Source organism: Zonotrichia leucophrys, chromosome 27 (assembly GCF_028769735.1).
Source record: "Zonotrichia leucophrys gambelii isolate GWCS_2022_RI chromosome 27, RI_Zleu_2.0, whole genome shotgun sequence".
NCBI lineage: Eukaryota > Metazoa > Chordata > Aves > Passeriformes > Passerellidae > Zonotrichia > Zonotrichia leucophrys.
This window is the reverse complement of record NC_088196.1, coordinates 5,130,536-5,148,569: the sequence shown is the minus strand read 5'-3', so window position 1 is coordinate 5,148,569 and position 18,034 is coordinate 5,130,536. Positions and strand designations below refer to the sequence as shown.

Genomic DNA, 18,034 nt, shown 5'->3' with positions numbered 1-18,034 from the left:
TTGGAAAATTCCCCAGTGGAGCTGAGCAGCAAAAAACAGGAGGGAAACAAAGCATAAAATAGAGGGGAATTTAAAACAGAGCAAGCTGAGACCTCTTTGGAGGTTGTAGCACCAGGCGGTCCCGGGGTTGGGTGTTCCGGGGCCAAAATTAAAGAGAATATTTAAAAATAATAATTAAAAAAAAAAAACCAAAAACCAGGATAAAAATCCTGAGGGAAAGAAACCTCCAAAGGAAAAATCAAAATAAGAGAACAACAGAGAAACCAAAGAGAAAAAAGGGAGGGAACATGATGGGGGGAAATTAGCACCTTTGCTCTGAACCTGGCAGGAAAGTCCCGGCACGGCTGAAAAGCTCCAAACGAAGCTAAAAAAACAAAAAGAACCCCAAAATTCAGACTCAAAAGACGATGAAACACCCCGAGAGTGGTGAGGTAGCCATCCGGACAGGGGCGTCAGCGCAGGGCCGGAGCTGCTCCGTGGCTTGGGAGTGAATTGGTTTTGCTGCCTGAATAAAAATAAAATGAACAACAAACAACGAACAAAACAAAACAAAACAGGAAAAAAAACCACGATAAAAAATAACCAGAACAAAAGGAAAATCGAGAGAACTCAAAATCAGCATTATCCAAATAAAAAATAAGGAGGAGAGGGCAGAGAAAGAGGGAAAACAAGGGAGAAAAAGCAAATTATAGCCAGGGGTTCAACATCTTCCTCGCAGCAAAAATTAAAATTCTAATGAGATGCAAGAAGCGAAGGGGCTGGCGGGGAGGGGGCCTGGGGGTCCCGGGGGGCTCGGGGACCCTTTGGGGAGCTGAGCTTTGCCATCTCCGGGGCTGAGGAATGAGGGGGGGCAAGCAAGCGAACCCACTTCCTGGTGATTTTGTTTGAAAAAGTCATTTATTTGGTTTTTTTAGTATTTTTTAGGGGGGGTTGAATGCTCTTTTTTTTTTTTTTGAGAGGGTTTTTGAGGTTTTTTCTCTTACGGCAACGCAACCGGGGTTGTTTTAGAGACGCTGGATAGAAACCGACACAAATTCAAAAAGTCCATGTGAAATTTTCTCCTTTTTTTTTGTTTTTTTTTTTTGGCAGGTTTTTTTTTTTTTTGGTGTTTTTTTTTTTTATTATTATTTTTATCATTATTATTATTACTCTCTCCTGTCACGCGTGGGGCGTCCGGGGTTACAAGAAGCAGACGGGGCCGATGTCGATGCCGAATTCCTGGTCCGGAGCGCCGACGTCCATAGGAGCCAAATCGATGATGGGCAGGCGCGAGGTCTTCGTCGTCTTGTACTCGATGACTGTCTTGCCCCAGGCGCCCGTGTGACTCTGTGGGGACACCAAGGTCACTCCCCGTCCCCAGCATGTCCCCAACGCCACCGCCATCCCCGTCACTCACCGTGCAGCCGTCCTCGGTGACGCCGTAGGTGAAGCGGCTGTTGCCCTCGGCGCGGATCTCGATCTCGTTGGCGCCCTGCAGCAGCAGGGCCTTCTTCAGGTTGCCGCTGGCCTGGTCCATGTAGGCCACGCTGTTCTTGCAGTGGTAGGTGACGTTCTGCGAGGCCTCGGTGGCCATGAGGCGCAGGAAGGTCAGCTGGATGGCCACGTCGGCCGGGTCGGAGCCCTCGCCGCCGTACTCAAACTGCGCGAGGGGACATCGGTCACAACCGAACCATTCCAGGCTCCTCATCCCCTCCACCCCCTGGCGGCCCCCAAGCCCACCTGGAAGCCGTCGCTCATGGCCTCGCCGAACCAGACGTGTTTCTTCTCCTTGGGGTTCTTGCTGAGGTACCAGTTCTTGCGGGCGATGGATGCCTGAGTCGGGTACACGCACGTCTCGCCCGTCTCCATGTTGCAGAAGACCTTGATGGCGTCCAGGTTGCAGCCTTGGTTGGGGTCGATCCAGTACTCGCCTGAGGGGACAGGGACAGGTCAGGAGAGGGGCAGGGAGGGTGGTGGGGACAGGGACAGACAGGGGATGGGACAGAGGGACAGGCAGGGGGGACAGGAGAGAGCAAGAGCCAGGAGGGAACAGGGGAAGGACAGCCAGGGAGATGGGGGAGAGGAACAGCCAGCAGGGATGAAGGATGAAGGTGAGGAACATCCCCAGAGGATGAAGAATGGAGCTGAGGAACAGCCCAAGGGGATGGAACAGGTGAGGAACAACCAGAGGGATGGAACAGGTGAGGAACAGCCAGGGGAATGGAGGTAATAAGAATCCAGGAGAGAACAGGTGAGGGATGAAGGATGAGGGTGAGGAACAGCCCCAGGAGATGGAGAATGGAGGTCAAGAGCAGAGGATGGAGGGATAGGTGAGGACAGTGACTGGGAGATGCTGAGGATGAAGGGAGGAAGGAGGAAGATGAAGAGCAACACTGGGAGATGAGGAGGGAGGTGAGGAAGGCAAAGGAGGGAGCTGGGGGCGGACCATGGAGCACAAAAGGAGGAAGAAGAGGGGGAGAAACGGGAGAGGGACAGGAGGAGGATGGAGGGCAGGGCACACAGGAGAGACAGGACAGAAGGACAGAGCTGAGGAGCAGCAGAGGGGACAGAGACGCGGTGACAGCCCCGAGGGGACCGACGGGACACCCACCGCTCTTCCAGTCGCCGTGGCACATCTTGAGGTCGCGGCAGGTGCGGGCGGGGTTCTTGCGGGTGCCCTCGGGGCTGCGGATGTTCTCGATCTGCTGGCTCAGGCTCTTGAGGGTGGTGTCCACCTCCAGGTCGCGGTCGCGCATCACGTTGGCATCGTCGGCCCGGTAGTAGCGGCCGCCGTCGTGCGCCTTCTCCTGGGGCGGCTGTGGCAGGAAGCTGAAGTCGAAGCCGCCGCTGGGAGGGCCGGGAGGACCGGGGGGCCCGGGGGGGCCGGGGGGACCCTGCAGGAGGAGGAGAGGAGGAGGAGGATGGTGACGGAGGAGCGGGCGCTGAAGGCGAGCGGCAACGGGAGGGTGCGGTTGGGTTCGGGACGTACGACGGGACCGACGTCGCCGGTGCGGCCGCGGGGGCCGGGGGGACCGATGGGGCCGGGCAGCCCGTTCAGACCGTCCTTGCCGGCAGCACCAGCGGAGCCAGGGGGACCCTGTGGGGTGGGAGAAAAGCGTGAGTGTGGTCGTGCAACCCGGCAGAGCCTCCAACCAATATCCCAAACCCTACAGGAATCCCAATGGCTGTGGGGACCCGGCAGAGCCTCCAGAGCCTCCAGCCCCGACCCCAAACCCTGCAGGAATCCCGCTGGCTGTGGGGACCCCCCCGCCCTCCCCGCGGTGTCACAGCCATGTCCCGATGTCACAGCTCATCCCGGGACTCACTCGGGGACCGGCGGGACCAGAAGCACCAGAAGGACCTTGTTCACCAGGAGAGCCCTGTGACATTCGAGGAGGAAGAAGAAGAGGCGACATCAGAGGCGACATCAGAGGTGACATCAGCAGCCCGTGCTGCCCCCAGGACGTGTGGCAGGGTCACTGTCACCCCACTGGACTTACGGGAGGACCAGGCGGGCCCTGGAGACCGGAGAAGCCTCTGTGACCCTTCATGCCTCTGTCACCCTGTTCACCGGTTTCACCTTTGTCACCACGGGGACCTTGGGGACCCTGCAGGAGGAGGAAGAGGAAGATGAGTTGAGTGCAGTGCTGGCCAGTCACTGTCCCCACGCCTGTGGGGACAAAGAGGCACCAAGGGGGACAGAGCAGAGCAGAGCATCACTTACAGCAGGACCACGAGCACCAGCAGGACCAGGGGGGCCAGCGGGACCTTGGGGACCCTGGGACAGGAGAGAAGGGGACAGGTTAGAGCATCCTGCACCTCCTGCTGCTGGCTTGGGGCAGAACCACCCTGAGAGGCTCGGGGACCCTCGAGTGGGCAGTGACACCTCTGAGATCACCCATTGCAGGGTGGTGGTGGCACCTCTGAGATCGCCCATTGCAGGGTGGTGGTGGCACCTCTGAAATCACCCTTTGCAGGGTGGTGGTGGCACCTCTGAGATCACCCATTGCAGGGTGGTGGTGGCACCTCTGAGATCACCCTTTGCAGGGTGGTGGTGGCACCTCTGCCTGCCTGGGAAGCTCCTGGCAGCATCAGGAGCTGAGCCCAGGGCCAGGCCCCAGAGCTGGGTCCTTTCTGGGTGTCCCGGGGCCGGGGGGTGCCAGGGGGCACCGGGGGCACCCCTCACTTACGGTCTCACCGCGATCTCCGTTCTTGCCAGCAGGGCCAACGGGGCCGGGGGCACCGGGGGCACCGGGAGCACCAGGGGGGCCGGCGGGGCCGGTCTCACCACGATCACCCTGCGAGGAGGAGGAGAAGGAGGAGGAAGAGAAGAGGTCAGTGCAGGCCAGCACAACCCCATCACCCTTCCCACACCGCTCAGAGCCCACTCACCTTGGGACCAGCAGCACCGTCACGGCCGGGGGCACCTTCAGCACCGGGAGCACCCTATGGGGAGCAGAGACCCTCGTTAGGGTGGGGGGCTCACGGGGGGTCCAACAGCCCCCCATCAGCGCATCCCCAGCACGGGGGGGGTCCAACAGCCCCCCATCAGCACGGGGGGATCTCACAGCCCCCCATCAGCACAGGGTCCGTGCCCCCAGCCCCATAGTGACCATGTGTGCTCACCTCACGTCCAGCTTCTCCAGGGGGTCCAGCCAGGCCAGGGGGGCCCATGGGGCCGGGGGGGCCGCGCTCACCGGGAGAGCCAGAGGGGCCTTGTTTGCCGGGTTCACCCTGCAGGGGGACACAATTGGGGCTCAGACGCTGTCACAGAGCCACCCTAGGGGGGTGACAGAGCCTGCGGGTCCCCGGAGCCCCCCGGTACTCACGGAGGGGCCGGGCAGCCCAGGGAAGCCTCGCTCGCCTCTCTGGCCGGGCAGACCGACCACACCGCGCTGGCCGGCGATACCTTGGGGTCCGGGAGTGCCGGGAGCGCCCTGCGGGGACAAACAGCGCCTCAGCGGGGACAGCCCCGGTGTCACCTCCCCATCCCCGCGGAGGGGACAGCGAGAGATGGTGACGAGCACAGAGATCCGGGCAGGGGGAGACTCACGATGGGACCGTCAGCACCGGGGGCTCCTTTCTCGCCGGGGGGACCGGGGGGCCCGGCGGGTCCAGGCTCTCCGGGGCGGCCAGCGGGGCCGGTCTCACCGCGGGGTCCTTTGCCGCCCTCCTTGCCGGCGGGGCCGGGCGGGCCGGGCAGGCCGATGTTACCCTGCACGGGGCGGGGGAGGCGGTGCCGTCAGGCCGGGACCCCCCCGCTGCCAGCTGAAGGGCGGCCAGGGCTGTCCCGGGGCCAAGTGGGACAGGGAGGCCACGTGCAGCACCTGGAGGGCGCCCAGAGCCTCCCGTCCATGTCCTCAGTGCCTCCTGTCCCCAGTGCTTCCCATCCCCATGTCCCCAGCGCCTCCTGTCCCCAGTGCTTCCCATCCCCATGTCCCCAGTGCCTCCTGTCCCCAGTGCCTCTCGTCCTGTGTCCCCATTGCCTCCTGTGCTGTGTTCCCAGTGCTTCCTGTCCCCATTTCCCCAGTGCTTCCCATCCCCATGTCCTCAGTGCCTCCTGTCCCCTGTCCCCAGGGCCTCCCATCCAGTGTCCCCAGCACCTTCTGTCCCCATGTCCCCAGTGCCTCATGTCCTGTGTCTCCAGAGCCTCCTGTCCCCTGTCCCCCACCCCTCCTGTCCCCAGCGCTTCCCGTCTCCATGTCCCCAGTGCCTCCTTTCCCCATGTCCCCAGTGCCTCTTATCTCGTGTCCCCAGCGCCTCCTGTCCTTGTCCCCCACCCCTCCTGTCCCGGCGCTTCCGTCTCCATGTCCCCAGCGCCTCCTGTCCCCAGCATGTCCCCTCCCCTGTCCCCATCTCCAGCCCCCCATCTCCCCCCAGGGGTACTCACAGAGGGGCCGGGGGGTCCAACTCTTCCAGCAGCACCAGGGAAACCAGTAGCACCCTGGAAAGGAGGAGAGCTGTGGTCAGTGGGGCCGGATCCCGAGGTCCAGGGATCCAGGGGAACCCCAGGGCTGGTGGGCAGAGCAAAGAGCCCACCTGGGGGGCTGATTTGGGGGGTGTAAAGGCGACCCCCCAAATTGTAAAGGGGTGTTGTAAAGGCAACAACCCACTCTGGTGCCATCCCCAGATGGTTTTGGGGGTGCAGAGCCAGAGATGCCCCACGGTGTGAGGGGAGCAGAGACAGAATTAAAGCCCCTCAGGGCTGTTCCCACCCTGGGGTGCCCCCAAACTCCCCCAACGCCCCCAAACTCCCCACAGGACCGGTACTTACAGGGGGTCCAGCGCTGCCGCGAGCACCTTTGGGACCGGGAGCACCAACAGCACCCTGGGCGGGAGGAAGGGGAGGAAGAGGAGGAGGAGAGGGGTGAGCTGAGCATCGGGGCCGCAGCCCGGGCACTGGGGGGGCTGGGGGGGGCACTTACAGCAGGTCCAGGAGCACCAGTGGGGCCAGCGGGGCCGGGGGGACCGGCGTCACCCTTGGCTCCAGCATCCCCAGTTTCACCTTTAGCACCAGGCTGGCCGTCAGCGCCCTGAGGGGGGGACACGGGGACAGGGTGAGCCCGGGGGGCTCAGAGCCACCCTGGGGGGGCAGCATGGACCCCCGGGCTGGGGGAGGGTGCTCTGTCACACTTACAGGGGGGCCAGCAAATCCAGCAGGACCGGGAGGGCCGGGCTCGCCGCGGTCACCCTGCAGTAGAGGGGAGGGAATGGAGTGAGACGGGATGGGGACAGGGCCACCAGGGCCACCAGGGCCACCGAGGAGTGGCAGGGCCATCACCGAGCGTGGGGGACACTCACGGGAGCACCACGGGCACCAGTGGGACCAGCAGGGCCGGGGGGACCGGCTTCACCCTGGAGAAAACAGAGAAAAGGGATCAGGGCTGTGGAGAGGGGGTGGCAGTGAGTGCCTGGACACGGCTGTCCCTGCGGGATGTCCCCACCTTGTCACCAGGAGCACCAGCAGGGCCAGGGGGGCCGATGGGACCGGTCAGGCCTCGGAGACCGTCCTTGCCAGGAGCGCCATCAGCACCTTTGGGACCGGGGTCACCCTGAGGGAGAGACAAAGGGGGGTTATGAGGACAGGTCCTTGGAGGGATCACCCCTCTCTGCACTGAGACATCCCCGGTTCTTCATCATCCCTGGGACGGGCTGGGACCATCATCATCCTCCTCCTCACAAGAGCTGGGCTCTCAGAGAGGGATTGTCCCCAAGGGATGGGGACAGAGGTGGCACAGAGCATTTCCTGCCCCAAGGGATGGGGACAGAGGTGGCACAGAGCATTCCCTGCCCCACAATATGGGGACAGAGGTGGCACAGAGCATTTCCTGCCCCAAGGGATGGGGACAGAGGTGGCACAGGGGACAGAGGTGGCACAGAGCATCCCCTGCCCCAAGGGATGGGGACAGAGGTGGCACAGAGCATCCCCTGCCCAATGGGGACAGTGGTGGCACAGAGCATTTCCTACCCCAGGGCATGGGGACAGAGGTGGCACAGAGCATCCCCTGCTCCAAGGGATGGGGACAGAGGTGGCACAGAGCATCCCCTGCCCCAAGGGATGGGGACAGAGGTGGCACAGAGCATTTCCTGCCCAGGACACCGATGCCCACCAGCTCAGGGCACACCCAGCCCAGCGGGGAAGCTGAGGGGGCACAGGGATGATGGGGAGCAGGTCACCGAGGGGCACAGCAGGGTCTGGGGACACGAGGGCTCTGGGGACACGCACTCTGTCACCCTTGGCGCCTGGCAGGCCGGCAGCACCGCGCTCTCCGGGCATTCCCTGCAGACCGGGGGGGCCCTGGTTCCCGGGGGCTCCGGGAGCTCCAGCATCGCCCTGCAGGGAGGCAGAGGGGGATTAGTGAGACCCGGGCCCAGCAAACCCAGCCCAGCCGCCCCCCAGCTGTGCCCCACAAGCCGGGCACAGCCCCATGCCCGGCTGGCACCTACCTTAGCACCATCGTTACCGGGAGCACCGTTAGCACCGCGGGGACCTTGGGGACCGGGGGGACCTTGGACACCGCGCTCTCCGGGGAATCCTCTCTCACCCTGGGGAGGTGGCACAGGGCAGGCCCATCAGGGGCTGTGTGGGGCATTTTGGGGTGCCCAGGGTTGGGGGAGATGGGGGGTTCAACTTACCCTGGCACCGGCAGGACCGGGGGCTCCAGCGTCTCCGGGGACACCCTGAGAGGGAGGGACAGGGTGACAAGTCAGAGGGGAACGGGTGGCACCAGGGACGGGCATAGGGAGTGGCCCAGGAGTCCCTCACTCCCTGGGCAGGGCTGGGGTTCCCATTGCTCCCATGGAGAACCTGGGGGTGCCCTGGGGGGACCCCAGCGGCAGCAGCAGCAGCCCCGGTGTGATGGGGACAGGGACAATGAGGAGGGGACAGGGACAATGGGGAGGGGACAGGGACAATGGGGAGGGGACAGGAGGGTCCCCAATGCCCACACTCACCTGCTCACCAGGCTTGCCAGCCTCACCAGGGGGACCAGCAGGGCCAGGCAGACCCTGGGGAGGAAGAAGAGGAGCCGTGAGCCACCACGGAGGGGACAATGGCAATGCCACCCGTGCTCTGGGTGCTTTGTCCCCCTGCCGGGGAGGGGACAGCCCTCACCTGGAAGCCAGGAGCACCAGCGGGACCTTGTTCACCTCGTTCTCCAGCGGGACCCTGGGGGACACAGCACAGCCATGGAGGGGCGCAGGTGGCTCCCGAAGCCCGGGGCCGGGGGCCGGGCGTGGCCGGGGGGGGCCGCGGGCCGGGGGATACTCACGGTAGGGCCGGGGGGACCTTGGGCACCGGTTTCACCGTCTTTGCCAGCGGGGCCCTGGGGAGGAGGGAGAGGAGGGTGCTCAGAGCGAGCCGAGAGCCTGGGCGGGGGCCGCGGGATCCTTCGAAGGCCGGGAGACACCGCGGCGAGCTGCCCGGGCCGGGATCCCAAACACCGGGCCGGCATCCCGAACACCGGGCGGGGATCCCAAACACCTCATCCCGCCGCGGCCTCGGGCCCGGAGCCTGCCCTGGCTGCCGAGGGCCCTCACCCCGCATTCACAGCCCATTGCCGCCCCATTCACACCCCACAACCCCATTTCACCCCAGCGAGCTGGTCCGTGCCGGGCAGACCCTCCCTGTCACCCTGTCATGAGGTGATGCTCCTTGTCACTCTCCTTGTCACCCTCCCTGCCGCCCCACACGGAGGTGACCTTCTCTGTCACCCTCCCTGTCACGCTATCATGGGGTGATGCTCCCTGTCACCTTCCCTGTCACCCTCCCTGCCACCCCACACCACGGTGTCCCTCTCTGTCACCTCTCACCCTCCCTTGTCACCCCCCTCCCGGACACCCCACACTCACCACAGCTCCGGGGGGACCGGGAGCTCCTCTCTCGCCGGGTTTGCCGGGTTCGCCCTAAAACCAGAGAGGGATGAGCCCGTGGTGACACCGGGGACAGGGAACAGGTCCTGGGAGTGTCCCCAGAGAGCAGGGTGGCCTCGGGGATGGGTGGCACTCACCGCAGCACCTTTGGGACCGGGGAATCCCATCACGCCGGCCTGGCCTCGGGCTCCGGGGGGGCCGGGGGGGCCGGGCCGCCCGTCTTGACCAGCGGGACCCTGTCGGGAGGAGCCAGAGCTGCTTTAGCCGGGCCCTGGAGAGCCAGGGCAGGAGGGGACAGCGGCGGGGACAGCGGCGGGGACAACTTACAGGAGGGCCGGTCTTGCCGTCGGGACCGGGGCTGCCGGGGCTTCCAGTGAGACCCTGCGGGGAGCGGGAGCGGGGTCAGGAGCTCAGCACGGCCAGGGGATGCTCCGGACAACGGGAGCGTCCTGGAGAGCGGCTCCGGCACAGAGAGCGGGACAGCCCTGCGGCCGTGCTGGTCACCGTGTCACCCTGTCACCGTGTCACCGTGCCGCCTCACCTTGGCACCGGGCAGTCCGGGTTCCCCGGGGCGTCCAGCTTCACCAGGAGATCCTTTGGGGCCAACGGGGCCAGGGGAGCCGCGTTCACCGGGGGGACCCTGCAGAGGGGGAACAGGGGTGACCCAGGGAAGGAACAGCACCCGGGGACTGGCACAGAGCCGTGTCCCTGCGGGTGGCAGCCACTCGGAGCCGCTGTGGCCGCTGTGCGGGCACATGTGACAGCGGGCAGAGTCCCCAGGGCCGCGCTGACGCCACTTTGTCCCACAGAGGGACGCGGACACCCACCTTGGGACCGGCCATGCCATCGGCGCCAGGGAAACCACGGCTGCCAGGAGCGCCCTGAGGGGGACACGGCAGGGTCAGTGCGGGGACACGGGGGGACATCGGGGGACCAGGGGAGGAGGGACATGGCCACCAGCGGGAGCGGCATGAAGGGGCCGGGGGTGGCACCACGGGGTCCCCAAACACGCAGGGGGTTCACGCTGGACACGGGAGGATGGGAAGAGAACGGGGATGGGGACAGGGACAGGGACATGGTGGGGACAGGGACAGGGACATGGCAGGGATGGGGACAGGGACATGGTAGGGGTGGGGACAGGGACATGGCAGGAGTGGGGACAGGGACACGATGGGGACAGGGACATGGTGGGGACAGGGACATGGCAGGGATGGGGACAGGGACAGGGACATGGTGGGGACAGGGACAGGGACATCGCTACTCACACGTTCGCCAGCGGGGCCGGGCAGCCCAGCGGGGCCGGGCTCACCACGGGCTCCTCTCTTTCCTTCTTCTCCAGCGGGGCCGGGGGGACCTTGGACACCAGCGGGACCCTGGGGAAGGACGCGGAGGGATGAAGACCCCCGGGATGGGTCAGGGCCAGCAGGGCCCGTGCCCCCAGGGACACATCGGGGAGTCACTCACGGGTTCGCCTTTGGCACCGGTGTCACCCTTGTTGCCTGGAGCGCCGGGCTCACCCTGCAGGGGAGAGAAGAGAGGAAAGGGTTAACGGCGGGTTGAGGAGCAGAGGGACATCGGAGGGACAAGGGCGCAGCATCTGCCACCCCCTGTGCCACCCGGGCCTGGCACGGACCAGGGACACATCGGAGGCAGCTCCAGGTGCCGAGGAAGGGATCGCAGCCCGCGGAGAGCCCCTGGAGGAGCCCGGGGATACTCACGGTGTTGCCCTTGGGGCCGGGGGCGCCGCTGGGACCCTGCGGGCCGGAGGGACCGCGGGCACCGGGGAAGCCGGGAGCGCCAGCGATGCCAGGAGCGCCCTGCAAGAGGCACACGGGGCCGTGAGGGAGCGGCACGGCCCTCCCTGCCCCGCCCGGGAGGGGACGCGAGAGGGACACTCACGGTGGCGCCCTTGGCTCCGGGTTGGCCGTCAGCACCGGGGTTGCCCTGCGGAGAGAAGGAGGAAGAGGAGGGTCACGGCGGGGCTGGCGGCACGCGAGGCCGAAGGACGGGGAGCCCGCGGGTGTCACTTACAGCAGGACCGGCGGCGCCAGCAGGGCCGGGGGGACCGGGCTCACCGCGAGCACCTTGGGGACCTTCGCTGCCACGAGCTCCTTGGGGACCGGTCTCACCCTGGCGAGGAAGAGGAGGAGGAGGAAGAGCAGTGAGCGCCAGGGCTGATTCCATCCGCGGCGACACAGCCAGGACAGGTGTCACCCAGGGGATGTCCCCACGGGTGCCACTGTGCCAGGCAGTGCCAGCCCGGATGCTCCAGGACCCCTCTCCTGCCCAGCGCTCCCCCAGCCCGCCCTCCCAGTGCCCCCCAGCCCCTCCCAGCCCCCCAGAGCCAGGCAGGCCCTACCTTAGCACCGGCGGCACCGGGGAAGCCGGGGGGACCAGCGGGACCAGTTGGACCCTAAATGGGAAAGAGGGTTCGGCTCAGAGGGGGATCCCGGCCCGGGGGGACCCCCAGAGCCCCCCTGGCTCCCGGCCAGGGCTCCCCATGGGGGCAGCAGGGCGGGATCCCCTCCCCAGGAGGGTCCGTGGGGTCGGGGGTACTCACGGGGGGGCCGGCAGCGCCGGGAGCGCCGTCATTGCCACGAGCGCCCTGCGGAGAGGGGACAGCGTCAGTGACAGCCGCGGGTGGCACCGGTGACCTCCAGAGCCCCGTGCCCGGGCAGGGGTGTCAGCCCTGCCCATCCCCAATACTCACAGCGGGGCCGGATGGACCGGGACGGCCTCTCTCGCCGGGAAGACCACGAGGACCCTGGGGAGGGGACAAGGACACGTTCGGGACACGCTCAGGACACGTTTGTGTCACCTGCATGGACACTTCCCCCTTCCTGAGCCTCCTCCCATCCCACTGCTGCCCACTGTGATGTTCCCAAGGGGTTCAACCTTTCCCTCCCCATTCCCTGTGGATCCCTGAGGAGGAGCTGTGTCCCCATCAGGTGTCACCCCAATCCTTGTCCCCTCTTGGCCAGAACCCCCCTCACCCCCTGGTACAGCACTCACCATCTGCCCAGGAGCTCCGTTCTCTCCAGGGCTGCCGGGCTCTCCCTAGGAAGGAAGGAAGGAAGGAAGGACACCATGAGGGAGCTGCTCTGCAGGGACAGGGGACACGGTGACATTGCCAGGACAGCGGTGACGCTGCCACCACTCCTCACCTTGGGGCCAGCAGGTCCAGGCTCACCCTTGGCACCATCCAGACCACTGAAACCCTGAGGGGCAGCACAGAGAAGGGGTGGGGGGTCAGGAGGGCACCCTGGTTGGGGTCAGGGGTCCTTTGTCCCCTGAGTGTCACCAGCACGGGGAGGGGACTCACTCTGTGTCCCTTCATGCCTGGCAGGCCGGCGGTTCCGGGCAGACCTCGAGCACCCTGGGGGAGACAGGAGGTGGTGATGGAGGCGCTGGGGGTGCTGTCCCCACACCACAGTGCCCTGTCCCCAGTGGGGGACACCTGGGGGTGTCCCCGTATGTCTCACCTGGGGGCCGGGGGGACCCCGCTCTCCGGGGCGGCCAGGCTTGCCAGCTTCACCCTGAGGACAAGGACACAGCCTTGGTGGCACGTCCCCAAGCCAGGCAGCTCCTGCTCACCTGGGGGGGGGGATGGCAGGGCCACCAAAGTGGGGGGGACCCCAAGGACAGGACACTTACGTCATCTCCGTTCTTGCCAGGGGGGCCAGCGGGACCTCGGGGGCCCATGGGACCCTAGGAGAGAGGGAGGGCAGGGGTGAGGTGACAGCTGCCCCCTGTCACCCTGTCACCCACCCCGGGCAGTGCCAGCACCACTGCCATGGATCCCAGAGCAGGGACAGTGTCCCCACAGCCAGGGCTGGCAGTGTCCCCATCCCCGGGGGACATCAGCAGGTGACAGCACTCACAGAAGCACCAGGCTCTCCAGGTTCACCAGGGGGACCTTGGAAACCTTGAGGACCCTGTGGATTAAAAATAAAGGGTGAAAAAATGGGTCAGAAAGTGAGGAGTTTGGGCCTGGATCCCCCAGTGGCAGTGGTGATGTCCCCCCGCATGGTGGCACCAGGGCTGTGTCCCCACGCCCTTCTGTGGCTGTCAGGAAGGGTGTGACACCCTCTGACCTGTCCCCCCACCACCCAGAGGCGCCCTGGGGGCTGTTTGTCCCCAAACCCAAATGGAAGGAAGAGGTGACACTCACGGGAGCACCGGGAGGGCCGGGGAGACCACGGGGACCAGCTGGGCCCTGGGGAGAAGAGAAAGTGTCAGCAGTGGTGCCTTGCCACCCTGGCCCTGTCCCCACCACCAGCCATCCCCTGTCCCCACCACCACCCCATGCTGTACCCTGCTGCCACCCCACCACCCTCATCCTGCTGTCCTCACCTCCTCCCCATCACTGTCCCAAAGCCATCCCCTCCCTGTCACCATTGCCACCCTATCTCACTCCACTCCTTGTCCCTAACACCGACCATTGCCTGTCACCATTGCCACCCCATCCCTGCCCCTATTGCCATGTGCCCATTGTCCCTATTGCCATGTTTCCATTGTCCCTATTGCTGTCCCCATTGTCCCTATTGCCGTGTCCCTATTGCTGTCCCCATTGTCCCTATTGCCTGTCCCTATTGTCCCTATTGCTATGTCCCTATTGCCTGTCCCCACTGTCCCTATTGCCTGTCCCTATTTTATTGTCCCTATTCCTGTCCCCACTGCCACCCCATCGTCGTGTCCATCTCTGTTCCCACCTGCACCCATTCCTTGTCCCCATTGCCACCCCATCCCTGTCCCCATCACCAACATGTCCCTGACTCTGTCCCTGTCCCAATCTCCACACATTCTCTGTCGCTGCTGTCACCCCATCCCTGTCCCTGTCCCCATCCCTGTTTCTGCTGTCACCCCATCCCTGTTTCTGCTGTCACCCCATCCCTGCCGTGTCCTGGTGCTCAGTGACATCACCGGCGCAGGGAGTGCTCCTGTCCTGTCCCCTCGCCCAGCTCCCCCTGGTGTCCCCTGATGTCCCTGATGTCCCCAATGTCCCTGATGTCCCCAATGTCCCCAGTGTCCCCAGTGTCCCTGATGTCTCACCATGGGCCCGGGCACGGCCATGCCTCCAGCCTTCTCGTCGTATCCGTAGGACATCTGGGGAGCGAAGTTCTGCGGGAGGGAGAGCGGGGAGTGAGCGGGGCAGGGACCCCCGAGGGGAGGGGGGGGGACTGCGCCACCAGGGACCCCCCCACACTCACCCCGCCGAGGCCGGGGGGGCCGGGGGGGCCGGGGGGGCCCGGCAGGCCGGGCTGGCCGGGGATTCCATCTCTGCCGGGGGGGCCGGGCAGTCCCTGCCGAGAGAAGAGAGCGTGAGACCGGGGGAAAGTGGGGTGAGAACCGGGGGGCAGTGGGGTGAAACCTGGGGGGGACTTGGGGTGAGATCAGGGGGATATTGGGGTGAGACTGGGAGTGGATTGGGGTGAGCTCCAACAGGATTAGGGTGACCCCTGTGGGATGGGGATGAGCCTCTGTAGGGGATTGGGGTGAATCCCAGCAGGACTGGGGTGAGTCCCAGAGGGATTGGGGTGAGTCTCACAGGATTGGGGTGACCCCTGTGGGATGGGGTGAGCCCAGGGGATTGGGGTGAATCCCAGCAGGATTGGGGCGATCCCAGAGGACTGGGGTGAGCCCCTGTGGGGGATTGGGGTGAGCCCAGTGGGATTGAGGTGAATCCCAGCAGGATTGGGGTGATCCCAGTAGGATTGGGGTGACTCCATAGGATGGGGGTGAGCCCAGATTGTGGGTGGATTGGGGTGACCCCAGTGGGAATTGGGTGAATCCATGGGATTGTGGTGAATTCCAAGCAGGACTGGGGTGGCCCCAAGCAGGTTTGGGGTGACCCCCAGTGGGATTGAAGTGACCCCCAGTGGGATGAGGGTCCCTGCAGAGCAGGGGGCTCCGAGGGGGGCGCACACCCACCCTGTCTCCTTTGGGGCCGGTGTCTCCTTTAGGACCCTGTGGAGCAGAGACAGAACAGGTTAGAAAAGGGGGGCTCCAAATACGGGGGTGGGATTATGGTGAAATCTGGGGGGGCTGCATTTTGGGGGGGCCCTTACCTCTACTCCAGCATTTTCTGGGTAGGCAGGGGAGGCTGTGGGGGGAAAAAGGGGGTTCAGAGCAGCTCAGCATCACCCACCCCACACCCAGACACCCGGGTGGGGGGGACACCCAGCCCGCCGCTCCCCGAGGGGGACAGGACCCCGCTGTGGGAGAGATGTCGCGATACCGTCGGTGTCGGGACAGATGGGGCAGCACTCTCCGAAGGGGATCTCGGCGTTGGGGCAGTCGGAGGTGTCCTCGCAGATCACCTCGTCGCACAGGATGTTGCCGCTGTCGCAGACGCAGATCTGGCACGGTTCTGGTTTCCACACGTCCTTGTCGTTGTACGTGAGCCCATCCTGGATGCAGCTCCCGGTTTGGACTGCGACGGGACGGGAAGCGTCAGGAGGGGCGGCCCGGAGCTCCCCCCGCTCCCCTCACCCCCTCCCCGCTCCCGCAGCGCTTCTCCCTTCATCTGGTTCTCATCAGCGCGCCGGGTGACACAGGAAAAGCTCCACAATAAACTCTTCCCACATCGGCTGGAATTTAAACAAAAAATCCCCGCAGCCGCTCGCTCGGGCCGGCCCGGCCAAGGCAAACACCCCCCCGAGGATGGGGGGGGGGGATCCCCGGCAGCCGCGGGTTTGGGGGGGCACGGATGGGACGGGACGGGCGGGCCCCCGAGTTTGGGGTGAAATTGGATCCGGGCGGAACGGGGCTGGATCGGGCCAGATGGGATCGGGAACGGGAGCGGAGGCGGGCGGGGGCTGCGGGGAGAGGGAAGGGAGGGAAGGGAAGGGCGAGCGGCCAGGCCCGGGGGTGGCCCCACGGTGGGGAAGGGTCTTGGCGTGGGGAGGGGCTGCGCCAGCTCATGGAACACCCCCCATGTTAAAAAAATATATAAAAAAAAAATTAAAAAAAAGAGCAAAGAATAAAAAAGGGCAAAAAATGCAAAAAAAAAAAGTTAAAAAATGTAAAAAAGGGGGGAGAAAAAGGATGTAAAAAAAGGGGGGGGGGAAAGTATGTAAAAAAAAGGGGGAAAAAAAGATGTAAAGAAAAAGGGGAAAAAAGGATGTAAAAAAAGGGGAAAAATGTAAAAAAAAAAAAAAAGGAAAAAAGGATGTTAAAAAAAAGCAAATGGAAATTGCAAAATTCTTCTGGGGAAGGAGAAAAAAAAAAAAAGAAAGGCGAAATGGGAATGGGGAAGGCAAAATGAAGAATGGGAAATGCAGGATGGGGAATGGGGAATGGGAAATGGAGAATGGGAAATGCTGGATGGGCATTGTCAGTGCAAAACGCATAATGATAATAGTAATAATAAATAATAGTAATAATTAAAAATGGATTTAAGGAAAACAGCAAAAAATACCAAAAAAGGACAAAAATGGGCAAAAAGCGCTGGGCGCTCTGGGTCCCCCCGAGTCCCCCTGGCACAGGTGGCAGCGGGCACGGGGGCCGTGGCGTGGCACGGGGGGGTGACCCCGGCCGTGCCCCCGGCCCGCGCCGCTGGCAGCCCCCGCTGCCCCGGCTGCCGAAACATTTTGCTTATGAATCATCCGAGACTTTTCTAATTCTTTCCTGATGGCTTTCGCAGATCCCGGGGCTGGGCCCCCCCCTCTCCCTCCTCTTCTCCCCCCTCTTGTCTCTCCCGCGCTCTTTCCCCCCTTTCCTTTCCCTTCCCGGCCTCCTCCTCCTCCTCCTCCTCCCCTTCGTCCCGTCTCCCTCCTTCCCCGCCGGCTCCTCTCCACCCTTCCTTCCCTCCCCGCTCTTGGCAGGGCGCCCCGACTCCTCACCCCGCAGAGCCCCCTAAACCCCTTTTCCCCCAACCACAAATCCCCCCAGTCCTCTTCTCTGTCTTTTTTTTTCCGCATTTTTCCCCTCTTTTCCTTATTTCGCCCCTAATTCCCCTCTCCGCTCCGCACGCCCACCCCGAGCTGCTCCTCGCCCACCCCAGGGCAGCCGGGCCGGGTGCCCCCGGAGCCGGTGCCAGCCCAGAGCCGCGTCCCGAGGGGTGAGGGCATCACCCAGCGCCCGCTACTCACTGTCTTCCTCTCCTTGCCCGCGGGCGAGTAGGACAGTCGCTGCTATCAACAGCAGTGACCGAGAATCCACAAAGCTGAACATGTCTAAATATTAGACATGTAGACTCTTTGGGGTCTCTTTTTGTTCTTAGCTTGGGGTCATACGGGGCCGATGCAACCCTGGAGCTCCAAATCCAGACCCCAGCAGAAAGTTCCTACTGCCCTTTGCCCACTTCTGCGCCGGCCCTTTTATACGGTGTGCAGCGGCGGGGAGGAGGGACCCGGAGCGAGCAGAGGGTTTTGGACGGCCCCCTCGGCCAATCAGAGGCACCCAGCGAGTCGGGGGGCACCCCCTGACCCCCCCACCCCACCCTTCGGGCCGTGTGGCCGCGCACACGCAAACACGGGCGGGCACACGCACACACAGGCGGGCACACGCACACACGGCCGGGCACAGCGCGGCGGGGCTGGGGGGGGTTTGGGGTGCGGGGTTTTGCGGGGGGTTGTGATTTTGGGGGGGTTCTGCACGCTCGGAGGTGTCTGAGGGGTTGGCGGGGTGGGGACGGGCGATGTGGCACGTGGCACTTTGGGGACCCCGGTGCCACGCCATG

General features: G+C 64.4%; 1 protein-coding gene across 1 annotated transcript; it reads right to left on the bottom strand.

Annotated features, from left to right (window-relative positions):
- Positions 1-878: 878 nt before the first annotated feature.
- On the bottom strand, positions 879-17,628 carry COL1A1 (collagen type I alpha 1 chain). The gene is made up of 51 exons (XM_064733396.1): positions 17,445-17,628; positions 15,590-15,784; positions 15,420-15,454; positions 15,283-15,318; positions 14,562-14,654; positions 14,404-14,472; positions 13,523-13,567; positions 13,233-13,286; positions 13,006-13,059; positions 12,834-12,887; positions 12,674-12,727; positions 12,516-12,569; positions 12,364-12,408; positions 12,062-12,115; positions 11,912-11,956; positions 11,711-11,764; positions 11,383-11,481; positions 11,251-11,295; positions 11,070-11,168; positions 10,816-10,869; positions 10,617-10,724; positions 10,179-10,232; positions 9,893-9,991; positions 9,679-9,732; positions 9,489-9,587; positions 9,331-9,384; positions 8,751-8,804; positions 8,594-8,647; positions 8,434-8,487; positions 8,116-8,160; positions 7,927-8,025; positions 7,706-7,813; positions 6,924-7,031; positions 6,781-6,834; positions 6,617-6,670; positions 6,405-6,512; positions 6,254-6,307; positions 5,870-5,923; positions 5,033-5,194; positions 4,809-4,916; positions 4,606-4,713; positions 4,372-4,425; positions 4,170-4,277; positions 3,704-3,757; positions 3,480-3,587; positions 3,306-3,359; positions 2,969-3,076; positions 2,591-2,873; positions 1,720-1,910; positions 1,397-1,639; positions 879-1,326 (listed from the first exon to the last, which is right to left on the bottom strand). Exons 1-51 carry the CDS (start codon positions 17,524-17,526, stop codon positions 1,180-1,182), a joined length of 4,362 nt encoding a protein of 1,453 aa, XP_064589466.1. The 5' UTR covers positions 17,527-17,628; the 3' UTR covers positions 879-1,179.
- Positions 17,629-18,034: the final 406 nt, after the last annotated feature.

Bases quoted from the DNA above. Each gene is read 5' to 3' on its own strand.
- COL1A1 (XM_064733396.1), bottom strand. From the start codon at position 17,526: ATGTTCAGCTTTGTGGATTCTCGGTCACTGCTGTTGATAGCAGCGACT. The intron at 11,957-12,061 runs GTGAGTATTGGG...CCCTCTCCGCAG, and splicing joins CCGGTCCATCCGGCCCCGCT to GGCGCTCGTGGCAATGACGG. The intron at 3,077-3,305 runs GTGAGTCCCGGG...CCCACCCCACAG, and splicing joins CTGGTCCCGCCGGTCCCCGA to GGTCCCCCTGGCTCCGCTGG.